The sequence below is a fragment of the Poecilia reticulata genome, chromosome 12, assembly GCF_904066995.2.
Source record: "Poecilia reticulata chromosome 12, P_reticulata-male-v2, whole genome shotgun sequence".
Taxonomy (NCBI): domain Eukaryota; kingdom Metazoa; phylum Chordata; class Actinopteri; order Cyprinodontiformes; family Poeciliidae; genus Poecilia; species Poecilia reticulata.
This window is the reverse complement of record NC_088841.1, coordinates 10031370-10050757: the sequence shown is the minus strand read 5'-3', so window position 1 is coordinate 10050757 and position 19388 is coordinate 10031370. Positions and strand designations below refer to the sequence as shown.

Below are 19388 nucleotides of genomic sequence, written 5' to 3'. Positions count from 1 at the left end.
CCTCCTTTAATTGCATCTTCTCAGTATTCTGCAGAAAGTTGAATGTTGCAAGCTGCAGTTTCTTTGATGTCCTGTAATAGCCCCAGCGTTGTAGGCAGCAATTAGCTTTAACACTTGGCAAAAGTGGTTCTGAGTGGTGCCAAGAGGATCTCGAGTTAGAGATGACATCAAAGCTTTGACCTGCCATAAAAATCATCTGGAAATGAAAGTCTGCAAAATGTTGCATGTCAAGAATGACTAAAGGTTTGTGGTATTTCACATTAGTGAAGACGCCTAAAACAGAAAAAATTGATCTCGTAGGGCAGCCTTGAAAAGCACAGAATTTTATTTTATCCCTTTTTGAAGTGTGAAGATCTATGAAGAAAATGATTATAAAACATGTTTGCGTTCAAACACTTGTCAAAAGTGTTAGATAAGTCTAAAAATATTTAAAGGACATTATTTGCCATTGATTTGCCAAGTAGAACTTGGATATATGTCCTAATGCATTGATCATGCTGTTTTTGTTTTTAAGTTAATTAGACAGATGACCCAAAGCAAAAATACCCTCTCATGCATGTTAATTGTTGAATAATTTAATCCAGAAGTAGACCATGTTATAGACTTTCAAGTAGAACTGATCTAAGTAAAGGCAGAACCCAGAAAAACAACAATGGTGAAATATCCCCTTTACTACATTAACAAAATGGAAGTCTACTTTAGCTTAGGCTTGTTTCATTATTTGTGAAATTCAAGGCTAATGTCTTGCACTCAAAAGTTGAAAATGTAGGGAAAACTCTAGAATAAATCTGGAGAAGTATTAAATAAAAATAAATATTTAAAAAATCGGAATCTAAGGAACATATTAATAACCATCTGACAAATTTACTTTAATTATGTGAATGTTAACCATGTCTGTTGGGTTCATTTCAGTGTGAAAACCAACATAATGCTTACTTGGTAAAATATCCTACTCCTACTAAACCTGAAGAGATTTAATTTAATTCTAAAATATATTTTTTGTTATTTCAAAAGCATTTAATGTTTGTATATATCTTGGAAAAAATGCAAGTAAGAGCCTGTGTGATACACATTCACTGCCTGTTCCTGTTGAGCAGGAGCGAATCGTGAGTCAAGAGTTAGTTGGGAAATGTTTTGTTGTTGTACGGATACATGATCAGCTGCTCACTGCTTCAGTTGGCTCAAACAGGGTAGCCCTTAGAAATGTTTCTCCTTCTGTGTCTCTGTACTTAAAAAAAAGCCCAGAAACTTCTTTCTCTTTTGCTTTCCTTCTTTCTGAAATAAAGGAGGGTGAATGTTGTAGCTTTTCATTTTAACCTCGGTGATTTCTACTGTGTTATGACTAATGTTTTGAAGTTTTTCCTTAATGTGGTGAAACTGTTTGCTGTTCTTCAGCTCCATTGTTTCCTGAAAAGATGTCCCCCATCAAAGCTCTCACCATGAAGGACTATGAGAATGTGAGTAAATGTATAAACTTTACACTTTCTTTCTTGCATACAGACAATTGTTTATGATTCATTGCTCTGTAGTGAAGTAATTATGGTATATGAGAAGCCTGTTGATAGTTTAAAGATAACGCCTTAACCTACTGCTTTAGAAAAACAAGTTATGAACTTGATCCACTATTCTCTTCAAACCAATACTTTCCATTTATGGACATTTGGAGGATGAAGTGTGTGTGTAGGAGGATGAGGGTTGAGGTGGGCTAAACTCTGCATTTCAGCATTTGAATGGAATGCATGTTCAGGTTCTGGGCTCACGCTTAAGACTGGCTGCACGATTCGAGGCTTTTAGAGGGGTCCAGACTTCTACCTCCTCCCTTCAGCAGTGCACCCAACCCCCACTTGCCAGATGTACGCTGCTCTGACCCTCCAGCACAATGATGCACAGTCTGCTAAACATGCAGAAGCCTCCCTTCCTTTTGAAAATAACCACACATGCCCCCTTTTATGCATTTGTGTAAATACTTTTTTTCCACAAATATTGTTTCAAAGATTTGACTCGTTGCTTCTTAGATGTCTTAAATGCATTTTATGTATAACAGGATTTGATCAGATACCTTTATGTTTAACAGCAAATCACAGCTCTGAAGAAAGAGAACTTTAATCTGAAGCTTCGCATTTACTTCATGGAGGAGCGTATGCAGCAGAAATGTGATGACTCCACTGAAGACATTTTCAAAACGGTATTTATTTTGTATCAAATGCATCGTGCCATGGTATTTACGCAATTCTTTCAGGGTTGTGTTTCATGCCTCTGACTAAAGTTGAAAGAGTTTGGAGGAACAGATCAAAAGATCATCTAGATTAAAAGTCCTAAGGTTATCTAATGGGATCTTAAAGCCTTTCTGTCCTTGGCCTCGTTAGTTGCACCAATCAGGCTTTTCCTGGCCCTTACAGCTTCCAGGTTTTTAGTGCGATCTGACCTGCCAATTTTAAACTTTAACTTATTGTTCTTATTTATTTTTTTAAGGATTATTAAACAAAGAATGTGCTGCACTTTCCTTCATAGTGATGTTAGTTTTTAATTCAGTGTCTACATTAAAGCATTAATCCCTAAACTGTATCTTGTTGATGCATTCATTGACTGAAAATAGTGGGAGGTCTTAGTTATGAGGCATTTATTGAACAGGAGAATAATCAGAATTTTCAGTGTTTGACCCATTGATCAAAGCTAATCAAAAGAAAAGTGGCCAGTTCAACTTTGAATTATTATTTTTTTGTTTGTTTGAACTTGCTCTTTATAAAGTTATTACTCTTTGTAGAACATAGAGCTTAAGGTGGAGTTGGAGTCGATGAAGAGAGAGCTAGCTGAGAAACAGGAGCTGCTTGTGTCTGCATCGTACGTATTTCAGAAAACTCATGTCGACTGGCCGTAAATTTTTTACTATTAAATACGGATGTGCTAATTGACCTGAGGTAACCTGTGAATGTTCATTCCAGTAAAGCGTTGGAAAGTCTAGCGGGTCGAGAATCGGGAGAACCCCAGCGAGTCAGAGAGCAAGCTCAGAGGGAGATGGGTGCATTAAGAGATGTATTCAACAAAAGGATAACAGAACTAGAACAGGTGAGTCCAAAATAATTTAAAAGATAAAGATCATGTAATACTTGTCATAAACAATATAAGCAATATGTTCAGTTCTCTTATTTAAAAAAAAATCATTTTTACTAGATCAACATTAGTTTTGCTAGTAAACCTAATGCTACTGTTCATTCTGGAAATGAACAGTAGCATAAAAAATAGCATCTTTTTCCATATTTGCAGAATTTACAGGCAGCAGAAGAAGAGGTTGAGAGGATGGCGGCCATTGCTGAAGAGGAGAAGCTTAAGAATATAAACATGGAGAAGCAACTTCAGGCTGTTGCTTCAACAGACATCCATGCCCCGTTTTCTCTCCCAAGAACAGTACAGGATTTACAGCAAGCTCTACGGGAGAGTGATAAGTAAGAAACAATAAGATTACAACTGGAGTATGTAACTTTTATAAAAATATATATTTTTTACATAATCTTTATATCAACAATTATAATCATATTATAATGACAGTATAATATGAGACAGATAATCTGTGGTGTATTTCTGAAGAAATACACCACTTGGCGTGAAACATCCAATCAGAGCCAGGAGCCCTTATACTGATCAAAAAGTTTCAAATGTCTTTAGCTTGAATTGATCAATGTAACTGTATCAATGTTCTAAGCAGAAAGTACATTGTCATTTAAGAACAGCATATTTATTTGAAGGTGTAACGCTATCAATAAGAGATACAGAAAAACATCCCATTTGAACTGAGAAGTAAATGAAAGTTGAACATGTTCAGAACAATTAATAAACTGTGTTTTTTACTCATTTCAGTGAAATCAAGCAGCTCAAGATCACCGTAAAGAACCAGGAGGCTTTGATCCAACAGCAGAACAGCGGAGACTCACAGACAGAGCCGCAATCAACCAAACAGTTCTCTGAGCTTATTGTAGAAAAAGACCAGGAGCTTAAGGTGGGAATTAAAATGTCTCATACAGATTAATTGTATTCTTACTCTTTTTCTGTCATGTCATCTGAAATTAAACAACTCAAAGTTTTTTATGATACAGACATGGAGAAAATGTAGCAGTAGAAGAAAAAGTTTTTCTTCCGTACCTTTTTTCAGAAAAAAATATTTAGTCATGTCCCGATTGTGCTGTTATGATCACTGGGAAATTTGCTGGACCCTCCACTTTCCCTATGCGTTTATTGTATAAACATTCTACTTGTAAATAATCTTTCTTACAGTAGAATTGTTGACTTCAAATTATGTGGAAATGGTCTTCTAACCTTTCACATATTGATGGGCAGCAACAGTTGATTTTCTAAGGTCACTGCTGTTTTTCCAGCTGGGCAGGCGGGTGGACACATTTGTTGATTATCACTTATTCACATGCTTTTGATCAGTTGCACCTGGCTGATGCTTTACCTTTTACAATCCTGAGAAGCAACAAGGATATATTTAGTTTTTTTTCCAATGGCTGTAATGAGAGTGCTTATTAAAAGGACTCTTGGGTTTATAAAGGACTCGTGTGTCTCTTTTCCAGGAACTGAGGGACGAGCTTCAAAGAGAGAAAGACAAAGCGCAGCCAGACCAACAGGTTGGTGATTTTTAGATATTTCTAGAAACTCTTTAAGAAAATGTTTAACTTCTTTGGCATAGTGACAGTGGTTCCTATCAGACCACTTGCTGTGATTTTTCTCAAACATCTCACCTTTTTTGTCATATCAGACCTTTAATGTGTTTTTGGCAAGATACCCAAAACACAACAAAAATCTTAACTGTGAAAAAGCATGCAAGATCATTCAAATATATAAATTGTAAGTGCCCACAGGCAGAGTTCTAAGGAACAAAGATTTGCTGTTGTTGTAGCTCTCTGGAAACATTTAGTTGCTGGATTTATGTCTTGCCCTCAGCTTTAATAATGAGGGACATCAGTCTTTATAGTAAATTTGGGGTTTCAGCACTGGCTGACGCTTAACTTTGTTTTTCTTTTTTTTTGTCTTTTTTTTTTTTTTTTGTCTGATACTGAAACATATGGAGCCTTAAAACATTAAATTACAGCCTGATGCATGTACAGATTTACTTCATATAAATATTTTTAATGTCTTGGTTTCTGTTAGGATTTGGATTGATATGGACTTAAAGCTTTATCACAATATTTTGTGATTCCTTTGTGATAATTATAAAAGTTATAAGAATTATTTATTCCTTATTTTTTAGTTAACTCTTTGCACAGCACAGCAATCATAGCCCCACAAATACAAATGCTACTCTTGAAAAACATGTCCATTTGTAAAATGCTTTTTTTCAGACACAAGTCACATAAAGAAGTGTAATTTACATCACTAAAGTGCACACAGTAACTGCATTTAATCATATTTTTAAATTAATTGATATTTATTGATACTCTCATTGAACAAACAGTGGAAAAAATTTACAATTCTGACAATAAGGATAGTTTATGGGATTTTTAATAATCATTAATTGGAATTTATTGTGGCAACAATAAATCAAAATCTTATAAGAAATTTATCACAACAAAATATAAACAATAAATGCCCATCCCTACAAAGAATGGTTTTATTGACTGAACACTCCTTGACGTGCACAGAAATGTCCTGGCTACACCACAGATGACTACAGCAGCCTCAGAGGATTTGATCTGACTGAATACGTGGGGGAGAGTGAAAGAGAGGCGGAGGCAGGGATTATTAAGGCTTAGGGCTTATTGTGCTTTGCACTCGGTCATTCGCCGCTATGCTTGCTCGCTGATGGAGAGAGAGAAAATGCAACATGGCTGGACTGTAGCTGTTAGGATGATAGCCATTAAGTCACGGGACACTTGATGTGACAGACGTAGGTCTTCTGGACTTAACTGAAGCGGGCGATTGTCGAAAATCCAAAGCTCCATGAAGGACCCGTGTCGTATATGTGGTGTCCGTCTGGTGGGTAGCCAGTGCCGCTGGATATTTAGTTCATCGGGGAAGAGGAAGCTGCAGGTCATCCTGTCCCACGTGTTGGGTCGGGAGGTGATCCGAGATGGTCGTGGAGAGTTCCTCTGTGGAAAATGTGTGTTCCAGCTGGAGAAGGTTATTCAGTGTGATATTAATATCAACCAGTTGCAAGATGAGCACAACAATAAGATTCAGAAATTCCTGACGGAGAAGGAACACCTGATCCAGTGCATTGTCCATATCTACAACAGAAACAATCCTGGGAGTAGTTCTAGGGGAAGCGCCCGCTCCAGGACTCCCCTCAGGTCCTCTGAGGTTGGCAGTCCCGATGTGGACGCCGTGTGTCAGCCGCTCCACGAAGGACTGCTTTTCAGGGAACATGGGAGCGTTGACGGGGAGATTCGCATGAGAAGGTGTGTGAGTCTGGATAGAATCGTCGGTAAAGGAGTGCTACCTGGCCGCTTGGGGCTTCGGAGCAGCAGACTGGGATCAGGCGCTGGGCTAGATGGATGCATGAAGAATATCGGACTGAGTGGCACACGTCACCGCTCACAGAGCATGTACCTTGATCTGGTGCAGCGCAAGGGAACGCTGTCTAGGCAAGGATTCAAAAGTCACTCCACTTCTCTACAGTCTCTCAACAGAGACTTCTGCTCTGACCAGCCTGCAGATCGTTCGCACAAGCGAAAACTTTGGGACTCAAAGTTGTTTCTTTCTGGGCATGGTACCAACAGTGACACAAGAAGAAAAGTTCAGCCAAAAGCAATGCTCCACAGGTCCTCAAGTCAGCCGTCTGTAATCTCTGACCTAATCCAGCTCCTGCGCTGCATCTCCAAGCACCAAGTGTCTGCCCCCTCAGGCAGTCGTATTCCCGTGCTAATGAGGTTAAACACCGGTGCTGCCGTTACTCGAGCCAAACTAAGAAACAGAGAATGGACATTTCTGCAAGATCTCACTGAGGAGTTTAATGATCAGTATGCCCCTGTCAAAGTAAAGGTAGATCATGTCAGTAATGGTGTCTTGGTTGATCTGTGCCTTTTGAAGTGAAGTGACGAATGCTTTGCAATAACTTCTTTCATTTGATTTTTGTTCTCTGTTTTTGTGTGCGTCATTTGATATTATTTAGAAGAGCAATATAAATCGATTGGAGTCCGTCAATAAAATGCTGACTGAAGAGCTCAACCGGGTGAAAAGCGCCAATGAAAACATGACAAAAACACTGGCGGAATCACAGAATCACAACAAGGTACAAGAGACATTACATTCTGCCACATGTTCCCTAAATAACTGAATGTGAAATATCTCAAGTAACATAATTTGCTGTCTGTTGTGGATAGACCCTTTCTGTGACGTTGGAGGAGAAGGAGACTGAGCTTGACACAGAGAAGAAAAACACTCTGAAGAGAGATAAAACCATCCAAGGGCTTACCCAGGTCCTCAGAGAAAAGGAAAAAGAGGTTAAGATATATTTAAGAACCAACACCGTCATCTATCACTCTTAAGTCATACCATGCTCTTAAAATGAATTTGTGTATTTTTCAGATTGAGGAACTTTGTCAGGAGATTGAGGACAGAGACGATGCTTTGGCCAAGGCCAGAGAGGCTGCACATAAAGCCCAGCTGCAGAAATACCAGGCATGTTGTTCCTACTGTATGTTACAGAAACTAAGGCATCGATCCTTCACTTTACTCTACATGGAGATTTCACTCTTCCCTCTCGATTTGTTTATTCACAAGATACTTTGGTCAGATTGAAGTGTTTTTGAAAAACAGTTTAGTACAGGTTTGATCAGCTTATATAGATTTAGTTTGATTCTGATTGCTCTTTTAGAATAACTTTAAAAACTTAAGTGGCCATTCATTATTTATATTATGAGCATAGGCAGAGTCATGGCACATATATCAGAAAGCAGTTGCTATAAAAAAAGGCTTTACTATTATTTTTTAATGAATAATAGTGGACATTTTTAACTGTTTTAGTGTCTTAATTTAGTGGTTACTGTAGCTTTTACACCTCATCCTGTTCCATAGCAGAAATAGGTTGAAGGCTTTAAAGCATAAAACATTCAGCCTTCCTGTTTTCTGTTGCTCTCTCTCTCACGCTTTATAACAGGATGAATAATCGAAGCATACAGCTTCCAAAATCAGCCGATTCACATCAGCAGTTTATTTTTTTTAGTGCATCTCTGTATTGGTTTTAAAAAAAAAAATCTTAAATTTTACTTATTAAAAATTGCATTCAGGGAGTAGAGGAGCATCAAAGCCTGTTAATGGAAAAACAAACTGAGTTGGCCCAACTCCAAGGGGAGCATCACACCAAGGTGCTCGAAGCCCAAAAACTACAGCGTGCCTTGGACAGGAAAGAACAAGAACTTGCTGACATGCAGCAGTCAAAGGACCAACTTGAGATGGAACTAGAAGACATGCAGCAACAGAAAAAGAAAGGAGACAAAGCCCTAAATGTAAAGTAGCTTAAAGGCATTTACTGTCTTTACATTTTTCCTCCCCCCCCAAAAAAAAAATTTTATGTGATTATTTTCTTCTCCCAGGATCTCGCCAATCAGCTGAAAAAAGTGAACGGTGAGATGAAAGAACGGGAAAGTGCTCTGGAACAGCAGTACCAGGAGATGCTGGAACAAACCAAAAGAAAGCTGCACAGCCATGAAGTCACCATCCAGAGGCTCACAACCACACTGGCTGATAAAGAGCAGCAGCTACAGGTGACACAATCTATGTTTAACCAAAAGATCTCTTTGATTTTAATTTTTAAAAAAGATCTCCTTTGGAACACTGAAACATGTTCAACATTTGTTTATCAGGAATACATAAACATGGTCAGAGACTTGGAGCAAAGCAAAAGCCCCGGCAGTAATGACGGCATGCTCACCAAGCTGCGGCAAAGGCTAAAAGAAAATGAGAGCGCCCTGGAGGTTGGGATGCCTTTAATTGTTATCTGCTCACCAGATGGACAATAATTAGATTTTTGACACTTTTTTTTGTTTGCTCTCCCACAGCAAGCTCTGGATGACAAATTTTCTGCCATTGAGGAGAAGGACAATGAGATCCACCAGCTGCAGCTTCAGCTCAGAGAAAAGGAACGGGACTTGGACCGGCTCAATAACCTGCTCACTCATAATGAGGAAACCATCAATGTAAGTAGCTTTTAACTTTTTTCCCCTTTGTGATGGAGACCAGGGGTTCCATCCCATGTTGATTATTGATATTATGTTATTTATTTTCAGTTCAAATGTATTTTGTATCAGTTCTTTATTTCAGTTACTTTGACATTTGGTGAACATTCTTTTTGGGTAGGGAGACTGGCCATCTTTCCTGTTCAGAGAATGTGGGGGTGGGGGATGTCAGTTTGTTTTGATTTAGATTAGTCAATTTGAGTTAATTGAGTACTTGCCTTTTTGGGTGTGTCTCAGCAAGGTGGAGCAGAGAGGAGACAAATGCTCCTGGAACATACCAGCTTCCATTAAGAGGGGTAATACTCTGAGGATTTATTTTGTTACCTTTACTTTTTGATTGACCTTAGAATAGTTTAGTTTTAATAATTTGCATGCATGTAAATATTTGGATCATTTATGGTTGTTAGGTTTGTGTAAATAGTGTTTGTTGTTTGTCCTTTTTTGATCACCCCTTCACCTGGTGTAAGTGGAACTTGCCTCAGGTATAAATGTAAGCTGCTTTGTTCGCCTGAAGAGAAGAGGGTGTTGGTGTAACTTGGAGCTCCTGAATAAAAACACCTCAAAGACATATTGTCGCCTCACTTCCTCCTTACTAACGCAGAGCCTCCGCCGGTCAAAGTGACACCCTTTTTTTTTTTTTTTGACTGTGTAAAAGTCTTAAACTGAATGTGCTCGATGTATAGCAATTTCATTTTTTCTTGTAGAACTTTGACAGTCTTATCAAGGAGAAAGATGTGGAGCTGCAACATCTTGCCAACACTCTGAAGAACCTGCAGAGAGCCAAGCAAGTTGGAGAGGATAATCTGAACAGATCACTGAGGGAGAAAGACGGCATCATCCACCAGCTACAGCTCTCTTTAGAGGGCAAGACTAAAGATATGGAAGTTAGTTTACCAAATTACTTTTCGTCTTTGATCCACATTCAGCTGTGGAGATTTTAACTTTCAGTCGTCACAGCTGTCTAGTTTCAGCCTGGTCTGGAAGTTGCAATGAATTGTCTCTAAATCTGTCGCTTTGTGTAGGAAATGGCGAAGAACGTTCTGAACCAATCACAGAGTCATGCTCAGGACCTGGCTGAGCAGATGGGCCAGAGGTTAAAGGTCACAGAAGCAATGCTGGCTGAGGCTGTGAAAGCCAGAGAAAGACTAATAGATGACAATGAGAGCGCTGTGGAGGGACTGTTGGCTACAATTAACAGCAAAGACCAGCTTCTTAAGGTCAGTGCATGGGCGTAACTGGTGGGGGCGGGGGGGTAGGCATGGGGCATGTCCCCTCCCACTGTTTTTGTGTGCTATGTTCAGCAACTAACCAGAGCCAAAAGACAAAAAAAAATTTTTTTTTTCTTCCAAACAAATGTATAAGTTGAGTAATGCTGCTTCATGCAGATCATATTAGCTAAATGATGTCTAGATAATCAATTCCAGTATATCTTATTAAGCTAGTTAACAAGATAATGTCTATTTTACATCCATTGCTAGTTAGTTAATAGCAGGAATAAGCCTAACACTCTTTCATTTCTGTAGAGAAGTTGTACTCCCTGTTGCTTTCCACATTTTTAAAAGAAGTCTTTATTGTCACAATAGAAATACCAAAATCAGGAAGGAGATAATATACCAGAGGCCAGCAGCAGTGAAGTTGATGATGCAGGGTTTTCTCAGGTAGGCTGAAGGAGAGATTCTGACTTGCTGAGGAAAAGATATTTGTTGCAGGGAGAAATTAGGCAAGTTATAAGGACTGGCTTTTTTCAGATATTACAGAATTGCTCTCATTCACTCTCCAAAATATTTTTTGGCTGAATTGTAGGTAGCACCAGCAGAATGCCATATGTAGTTCAGATATAGACAATTTCATTTTGTATTTTCAGATATTATTTGTGTTTCAAAAAGCAGCAGATATGTCATTCCATTTTTATTTATCTTGATTAATTTTGCACATCTGACTAAAATTTATTTCTATGTGCATTAAATTAAATTATCAAACTTCTTAACCTGTTACCTGTCACTTCCATTTTTTGTTCCAAGTAATAATTTGCATATAGGAATAGTGTTTTACTGAACATGATCTACTTCCTACCCTGTAGATGTTGGAGGGTAATTGTGTCAACTCTACCAGAGTTTGGCAGCCAAAACCTTTGCTTTTGTTAGTATAAAGTATGAAGAACTCAATTTGGTCTCCTTGTGCTGCACTGTGGCTCTTAATGATTGTGTGTGTTTAGCCACAAAGGAGAGATGCTACTGAATGTGAGATGTTGACCTCGGAGAAATTATTTTCCAGGTATTTATGTTTTGAAAGAAGTAAATTAGAGTCCGAAAATGTTTGGATTTCCAGACATTAGTTGGATCCCATTGTCTAAAAAGTCTTCTATCTGGCTATCAGTTCTTTGTTTAATATACATCCATTCATTCTCTCATCTGTCTGTCCTTCCAACCTTCCGATGTTTTGTCTAGTCAACCTTTTTGTTTTTCTTACAAAAGATCAGCTAGAGATACTTTAGCATTGGGAAGGTAGTGAAGAATATTAAAAGAAGACTTGTTTATGGAGTGGTTGGGACAAAAAACAAGTCTAACCTACGGATTGCGTTTATTTGCCGTTTTCTCTCCTAAGGAGTCTGCAGAGCACTTTAACCGCATGCTTTCTGAGCGTGCTCAGGAGATTCAGGAACTGAGGAAGCAGTTGGCTGATAAGCAACAGGAGCTTGCCAAAGCTGAGAGGAAAAGCTTGTCAACAACCCAAGAGAGTTATTTAGAGACGGCAGAACTAAGAACCCTGCTTTTGGAGAAAGACGGCCTCATTAACGTAAGATCCCTTACTGCTGTAAAGCTTTTGACTTGAAATGTCCACAAAACATGAACAACATAATTTGTTGGGATACTTGCATTAAAACAAAAGTCAGATATTATCTTTATGCGTTGTAATGTTTTTCTGCAGAAGCTTTTGCAGCGGGGTCAGGAGAGGGACAAGTTCTTGGCAGAGATAAGTCAGAAGGCCGACGGAGATCACGTGTTGGAGCTCAGGCAAACAATTCAGATCATGCAAGAGAAACTTGATGAGAGAGAAGGTGAGACTTGGGTCTGCTTTAAATCTTCATTTTGGATGTTTAAACCTAGTCTTTGTATTGATCCTACGTTTGATTCTGTTTTGTCTCGTTTGAAGCTGAGCTATCAAGGAGAAACACCGAGGACAATCAGGAGAACATTCCAGTCTCCAAGAAAACGGTTGTTGTCCTGAAGAAAGAGTTGGCTCAGAAAACTGAAGCGCTGAACATAGCTCTGAAGAGGGAAAACGAACTGAAGGTCTGTGAGCAGGAAGCACATTTTCACATCCAGTGTTGGGGTAATGTTAGCAGAAGCTTATTTATTGGTTATTCTGCTCGTTTATTTTCACTTCCAGATTTCTTTGGCTGATCTCCAGTCACTGCTGTCCGAGCTCCAGGGTCGCAGTGAAGGTCAAGCTGCCAACATTGATTCCCTCACTGCTACACTGAAGACCAAGGATGAGATTATTAATGTAAGAACTGAATGCCTGTAGGGGATCTCACACAGAGTTGTATTTAGATTTAAAAAGTCTAAATAAATATTTTATTTTTTTTTAGTTAGGCCGGTTTTTTTTCTGGATTTTATATATGTGATGCACATTCATCCATATGTTCATTTATCAGTTTATCCGCCTTTATCTTTTCCTTGTGTCCTTCCTTGGACCTGTTTTGTACTGCCTCCCTTTCTTCCATTAATCCGCCAATCCTTCTGTCCTTGAGTCCTTTTATCCGCCCTTCCTTTGCTCCTATAATATTTTGTTCAATCCTCCAAATTTTTTTCAGTGTTTGCAGGTTCCATATTTAAAGTCTGACATAAATTATTGGGAACTTTTGTATTTTCATTTTACAAACAAGCCAGAACAAGTCTACAAAGTATTTCATTTTGAAGTTGGTAGGAGCCCTTAGAATTTGTTGGTGATTAAAGCAAATAGTAACTGGGATTAAAGGACGTTTTTTTTTTTTTTTTTAGATAGACTTCAAGCTTTGTGTTCTTTAGTCATCCATCATGGTTCCTTTTTGATTTTTGAGCAGGTTCTCCATCAACGCCTTGGCCAGGGAAGTCACAGCCAGACTGATTCTACTCAAGACCATCTGATTGGCTCCAACATGGATAGATCCCTTCCTGCACTGCCTCAGAGAGAGATAACCATGATAGGAGGAGACAGCCAGCAGAACGTAAAGCTTTAATTGCCTCATCATCAAATGTGTAGCAACATTTTACTCACTAGTAAGCTGGTTCCTGTTTTTGCCCTCAGGCTTTGCCCCATCGTTCGGCCTTGCAGCAGGAGCATGATACTCTAAATAAAGCCCTGAGAGCTGAACAGCAGCTGTACTCCAGTTTAGTTCGGACTGTGAAGGAGCCGGATAGGTAAGAGGAGGTGGAATGAGCTGCTTTATATGTTTTAATAAGCAAAATAATAAAAAGTGACTTAATATGTTCACAAAATATTGATGACATTTTTTGGGGGGGGCTTGATGCACCGATTTCTTGTTCTGGTCTAAAACTCTATAGTCCATACAATCTGATTTTTGCTTGTGTTTAATTTAACAGAAATTGACTATGAAGAAAAAAAATTGTGCTGCAGGTTTATTATAGAGCTGGTTGTTTTTAATCCAACTAAACATGAAGGGATTAAAAGATTATACCAGTGTTTTAAAGTAACATATCCCTGATCTGCACCTGATTTAAATTTGAAAAATGTACATTAAAGAGATGGTTTTTCAATGTACCAACAGAGTGAAAATGTAATAGTTTATAGTTTTTAAGGCATTTAATAAACTGGAAAAAAAACTTTTTTTTTTCCAATATTTGACCTGCCAAAAATTTGCCAGTTTCATTCACAGACTGGTTAATCGGTGCATGGTAAATCACTGCAAAGTAAACAATTTGGGGATGTTTGTGACTGATTCAGGTTGTTTGTGTGGGTGTTAACTCTGTTGATCCTCTTTGTGCTTTCCAGTGGCCAGCGTCTCCATGCTCTGCAGCTGGAACTGACAGCAGTTCAGCTGCTCAGGCAGCAGCTAGAAGACAGCATCAAAACTAATGAGGAGCTCAGGGATGACTTGGAGAGAGAGATACAGAGAGCCAAACTCAGAGAAGGTGCAGTCAAACACACTGGGCTCTAGATGATCATGATAATTAAACACAGAAAATACAAGGTGTGATGGGGAAACAACAGCTTAATGTCAGTGTGTACTCAGCTACTAGGAAATACAAACACGGCTGTCGTATTTTGTGCAGCGTTTTAATTCATGACTCGCAACATCACATCTGGCTGAAAAGCTTGTGGCTCCTGTTTGTTAATGCTGCATGCACATCTGATCCATCCTCCTCTCATCTGTCTGCTCTGTTTGTCTGCTGCTTTGTACCCAATCATTTTTTCATCTGCATGTCTTTGTCTGTACCTGAAATGCAACTTGTTTCACTGTCACTAAATATATGTGTTCTCCCGAAACCAATTACAAATAAAATAAAAAATAATGCCTCTGTTGCTTTATGTTTTCTCTGCTCCACTGTCGGGGTGAACTGTTCCTTTGAAATGTTTGTGTACACATCACCTCTCCATCTGCTTTGCTTCACTAATCTACCCATTCTAACCATCTGTTGTTACATTATTATATAACGGCTTCAGTGAAAGATTGATACGTTTGTTGTATTTTTCTAGTGAAATCAGAAATTGAACAGAAAAGAATAAATCCTCATCCCGAAAGTTTCATAGCATGCAGAGTTCACACTTCCATGTAAAGCTGTGAATATTACCCTATTGATTTTTCTGACGATTATTCGGGTAAAAAAAAAAAAAAAAAAATTGGCACATTTAGCAGATTGTTCATGAAAACCTTTTTTAATCAGTATTATAAAAATACTAAGATGCAAATAAACAACAAATTTGATTCCTTTTTCAAATAAGTTTTATTGCTTGAAATACAGTAACGGCATTCCTTTAGTGAACACTTATTAACTTATAGCAAAGAATGAAAAATCAACATGTGAAAAGCTCAGTACTTTGTCCTTGACACTTTAGAGCTGATATGTTGATTAATTTTATATTAACCGATCAATAATTGGATAGCAAAAGGCATCGTAAATGCAAAATACATATATTTTTTTTCACAGTTTTGGCTTAAATACTACCCTGTTTTCTGTGAAATTAGCTTTTTTTTTAGTTTGCATACTCTAGTTAACGATTAATTGATTAGTATATTAATTTCATGATTATTTCAGTAATCGATTCATCACGATTAATCCAGTGAATCGTTTCAGCTCTGCTTCCATTAGTCACTCAAATACAACACGACTTCAGTACAAAGCCTGAATTAAGTCCTCTCTGAGGGCTGAGGTTGTTTTCTAAGCATCATAGCTCAAGTGTCTGCATGCATGCGTGTCTCATGCCAGCGGGCAGATTAAGCGCATGCTCCTCCCACAGCACTATCCAGAGGACAGCAGGTGTAGAAATAGGTCAGCCATGAGTAAAGCAGCCGTGGCTTACACTCTACCAGACTGAAGCACAGACGACTCGGGCTAATTGGCTCCGATGACGTTTTGCTTTAACTTTTAGTTACATAATCATTATAATCTGTATGCAGCTAAAAATTAAAAAGCTGTCTTTTTATAGGGTGTTGTTTATAATTAGAGTTTTTCGTCTGAAATGAGAATGGGAGTATAATCACTAATAGAGTTAGCATTTTTTTGGATTTACTACTAATTTATTGTAAAAATCAAGTAAGTCTCCTTTTATCCCCCCCTCCATTTTCCCAAAATGTGAATTATTCCAAGAAAATATCCCCATCTGATCTAATCCACATGCAGAGTTTCAGTACTTTAATAGCTATGAAATTTAAACGCTTCATTTTAACTTCTTACTAAAATTTATTCTAAATATAAACATGCAAAATATGCTTCACTTTCAGGCTGTTTTTGAAATGTTACCTTCATTAAAAATCTAAATAGAAATGTGGTGGAGTTGTAAATAAACTTGCGTGTGGATCTGCTCAGGTATGGACCTCATTGATCCTAAGGAACTGGAGAGCATGAGGCATCAGCTTGAGGACGCCCAGCGCTGGAACGCGTCACTGCAGGCTCGCTTGGGAGCAATTCAGAACCGTGGAGGAGGAGTTGGCGGAACCAGCGATGGTGGTAAGACTGAAAACACACACTGTAATGATTTCTCCACCGTTCTACTTGTGAGATTTAAACGCCGGTTTTCGTGTTCAGGTGAAACTTTGAGTTTCATTGGAGATCAGACGTCTTACATGAGCATCTGTGTGGGAGAAGGGCTGGATGATGGCTCGCTTCAGCTTTCTCCTCAGGAGCTTCAGCAGAAGGTGAGGCTCATACCAAGTATTTAAAGATATTTTTAAACAATCACATACTTTTTTTTTCTCATTGTCTGAAGTTAAATCAGACCAAATTTCTTTTGTTTTAGGTCAGTTAGATTAACTGACCTAAAACAGTTACTTCATTTGCTTATTGCCAGAAAACGTTTTCTTTTGAGATTTTTTTTGTAACTTTCTCAGACCAGTCGGGTATATAGGGTTAGTGTAAAAGAGACATTTGATAAGATTTTGTCATAATTTTACCACGATAGAGAGCGTTCATTTTATAGCGTTAACATGGTGCTGTAAGTGGTCCGGTATGAAACGGGTTTGATGGAACAACGGTACCACAGCACTTTTAAATTTCAATAATCAGAACACCGAAATTGTTTCCGTTGTTTTTAAAAGGTTTATGTCAGTCTGCCTTTTCACCATCAATATGTTTCCCGACCGCCCTGCACCTTTAGGGAGTTAAAAAACAAACAAACAAAAAAACGGACGCGCACATTGCGCAAAACTCTGAAACAAGAGAAGCGGGACATAAAACGGAGCGACGAACTAGATGTGAATTATGGCATAAAAACAGAGAATCCGACGCTGAACAGTGAAAAATCAACACATGATGTGAAACACATGACGATTAGGAGGCGCAGGAGGTGATGAGTGAAAATTACTGAGCGTCAATAAACGATAAAATAAATCTAGCAACAGTAAAGAAACTAAAGTGGACATAGCAATAAACCGAGAGAGGATAATACGAATCAAATGAAACTAAATGGAAATGAATGAAGAACAAAATGCAAGAATAAACTAAGAAACTAAAGTAAATACGGAGGAATAAACTGGTATGGCAAGATCTTTCTAGCAATAATTAATACAGAGACTGTATGGCAAGAATAAACAGACACTATTTCCAGTTAAAAGGTAAAATAATATTGTTGAAGTTCCATGGGCAGGGGCGCAACTACACATTATTCAGGTGGATGCGAAAACATAAATCGGCGTCCCCCCACGAAGGAGTGTAGAAACATACGCTCCCCCCACATCCCTCCTACTCCAGACGCCGATACGACAAAACTCGCTACATTTACCCCGTTATGTGCGTGAGGTGAAGGGGCATAAGGCGCGCTGAAGTGTACTGGAAAACATAATCGGTGCGCCGTTTCAAAACATCAACAATAATGATAGTAACATTAATAATAAAATAATTGTCAGTGCAAAGTAGCTTACAAATTCTTTGGTGGGGGGCGGTGGGGGACCTGGATTAGGGCTAGGGGGGCGCTGGCCCGAAAAAGGTTGAGAAACACTGCTGTATATTATTCTGTGGTTGCTTAATTAGCACATGCTATATGACTTGAATATGAAATGGATTTAATAAAGATGCAAAACAAAGAATCTTTATTAAATCAAGTCAACTTTTTAGGATGTGAAGGGCATTTGGAATACAGTGATATATGGATTATTAGCACTGATTGTGAACAACTTAAAATACACAAAAGACACCGTAAATCCAGGTCTGCTAAAACATCCACATGTGACTGATCTCATATGTTTTGGTTGTTTCTTATGCTAGAACTTTATTATTAGGCTTATTTTAGACAAATTTTAGAGATATTAGACCAAAAAATATCACCTTCTTTACGGTGTATAGTATTTAAAATAGTTGATTTTGGTAAAACAGCCTACTGAACTAGCTAGATATAATGCATATATCAATAGCATGTATTGTGGAGAGATAACTGCACTTGGGGAAAGATGTGTATGCTGTAGAATATAACATAAATGTAATGGTTAGATTGGATTGTTATTTTTCTTTTTTTTTCAAAGGTAAACAAAATGATACATTAAAACAAATCTTGACAACAGTTTCCTTTATGTTGCAGGTGCTGGATTTACAGGAGCATGTCGCTGGGCTTCAGAGTTTAAACAATGAGCTGCAGAGCAGATTATCACAAGTGGAGAAGTCAGAGCGGGACGCTTTGGAAAGGGAAGACAAAGATCTGACTGGTAGAAGCCGGTTCAAACAGGTTAGGGGTCATAAAAGAGAGCTCCAAATACATGGAGTTCAACAGGAATGTTTTATAGTCTGACTAAATCCTAGATAATGAGGAATTGTTGCTATTTAGAGTTTGTTTAAAGTTCAATCAGTTACTTGAATCATATGTCATTGTCTAACATTCACCTTTTTAGCTCCTTTCTGAACTCCTAACCTACATCTTAACCTTTGCTCTGTTCAGCCTGTTACTGATGTCTCTTTGGTCTGTAGTGCTGAGTGTTTAGTTTCTCTAACAAGTTAGATGTTTGCTTATAGTAGAAGCAGCCCTTTTTTCTGTCCTCCTTTTTCCTAACCATTCCCTGTTTTTTTGTTTTTTTTATCTCTGTGTGCCATGAAACGGCTTCTTCTCTTCACCATGCCACATTAGACACATCATGCCATTCTGCTGTTGCTGTGCAGTGTCTTATGGATTCTGTTCCCTCTTTAAGTTTTCTTTTACCAAGCCATATGTGTCACACTCGCCTCCCATCCCATTACTCTAGCAGCTCCAGGAGATTTGTGAGAGGCAGCCACAGTGTGACACTGACAGGGAACGTCTTCCTGGTCAAGATAAAGAGATCCAGACAGAGACAAGCACCTTAAGAAAGGTAAGATATTAACTGATACTTAAAATTAGTTTTCACTTTTTGTCTTGTCACATTTATGCAAATAAATGTGATTTTTATTATGACATGGACCAACACAGAGTAGTCCATATTTGTGAATTAGAAGGAAAATTCAACATGGTTCTAGGGCTGCAGCTATTGATTGCGTTAGTTACTGATTAACTTATTCTAATAGTTAATCGAGTATTCAGAAAAAAAAAAAGTCT

At 38.3% G+C, this 19388-nt stretch overlaps 1 protein-coding gene across 10 annotated transcripts in view; it reads left to right on the top strand.

The window, feature by feature from the left end:
• The window catches only part of cdk5rap2 (CDK5 regulatory subunit associated protein 2), a 36856-nt gene that overhangs the window by 4345 nt on the left and 13123 nt on the right, over positions 1 to 19388 (top strand). For 3 of the 10 annotated variants that reach the window (XM_081613490.1, XM_081613492.1, XM_081613491.1), the window contains exons 3-30: positions 1396 to 1457; positions 2075 to 2185; positions 2765 to 2841; positions 2943 to 3066; positions 3265 to 3443; positions 3856 to 3994; positions 4569 to 4622; positions 7106 to 7225; positions 7317 to 7436; positions 7522 to 7614; positions 8223 to 8441; positions 8529 to 8699; positions 8799 to 8909; positions 8994 to 9131; positions 9875 to 10054; positions 10193 to 10387; positions 10754 to 10828; positions 11775 to 11966; positions 12099 to 12228; positions 12324 to 12463; positions 12561 to 12677; positions 13237 to 13380; positions 13461 to 13573; positions 14166 to 14305; positions 16202 to 16342; positions 16421 to 16530; positions 18405 to 18548; positions 19060 to 19164. In XM_081613490.1, the coding sequence (XP_081469616.1) occupies positions 1396 to 1457; positions 2075 to 2185; positions 2765 to 2841; positions 2943 to 3066; positions 3265 to 3443; positions 3856 to 3994; positions 4569 to 4622; positions 7106 to 7225; positions 7317 to 7436; positions 7522 to 7614; positions 8223 to 8441; positions 8529 to 8699; positions 8799 to 8909; positions 8994 to 9131; positions 9875 to 10054; positions 10193 to 10387; positions 10754 to 10828; positions 11775 to 11966; positions 12099 to 12228; positions 12324 to 12463; positions 12561 to 12677; positions 13237 to 13380; positions 13461 to 13573; positions 14166 to 14305; positions 16202 to 16342; positions 16421 to 16530; positions 18405 to 18548; positions 19060 to 19164 (3644 nt within the window). Of the gene's footprint in view, positions 1 to 1395; positions 1458 to 2074; positions 2186 to 2764; positions 2842 to 2942; positions 3067 to 3264; positions 3444 to 3855; positions 3995 to 4568; positions 4623 to 5781; positions 6985 to 7105; positions 7226 to 7316; positions 7437 to 7521; positions 7615 to 8222; positions 8442 to 8528; positions 8700 to 8798; positions 8910 to 8993; positions 9132 to 9874; positions 10055 to 10192; positions 10388 to 10753; positions 10829 to 11774; positions 11967 to 12098; positions 12229 to 12323; positions 12464 to 12560; positions 12678 to 13236; positions 13381 to 13460; positions 13574 to 14165; positions 14306 to 16201; positions 16343 to 16420; positions 16531 to 18404; positions 18549 to 19059; positions 19165 to 19388 lie in introns of those variants that run through there. The other 7 variants (XM_081613488.1, XM_081613489.1, XM_081613483.1 and 4 more) reach the window with 5 other exon arrangements.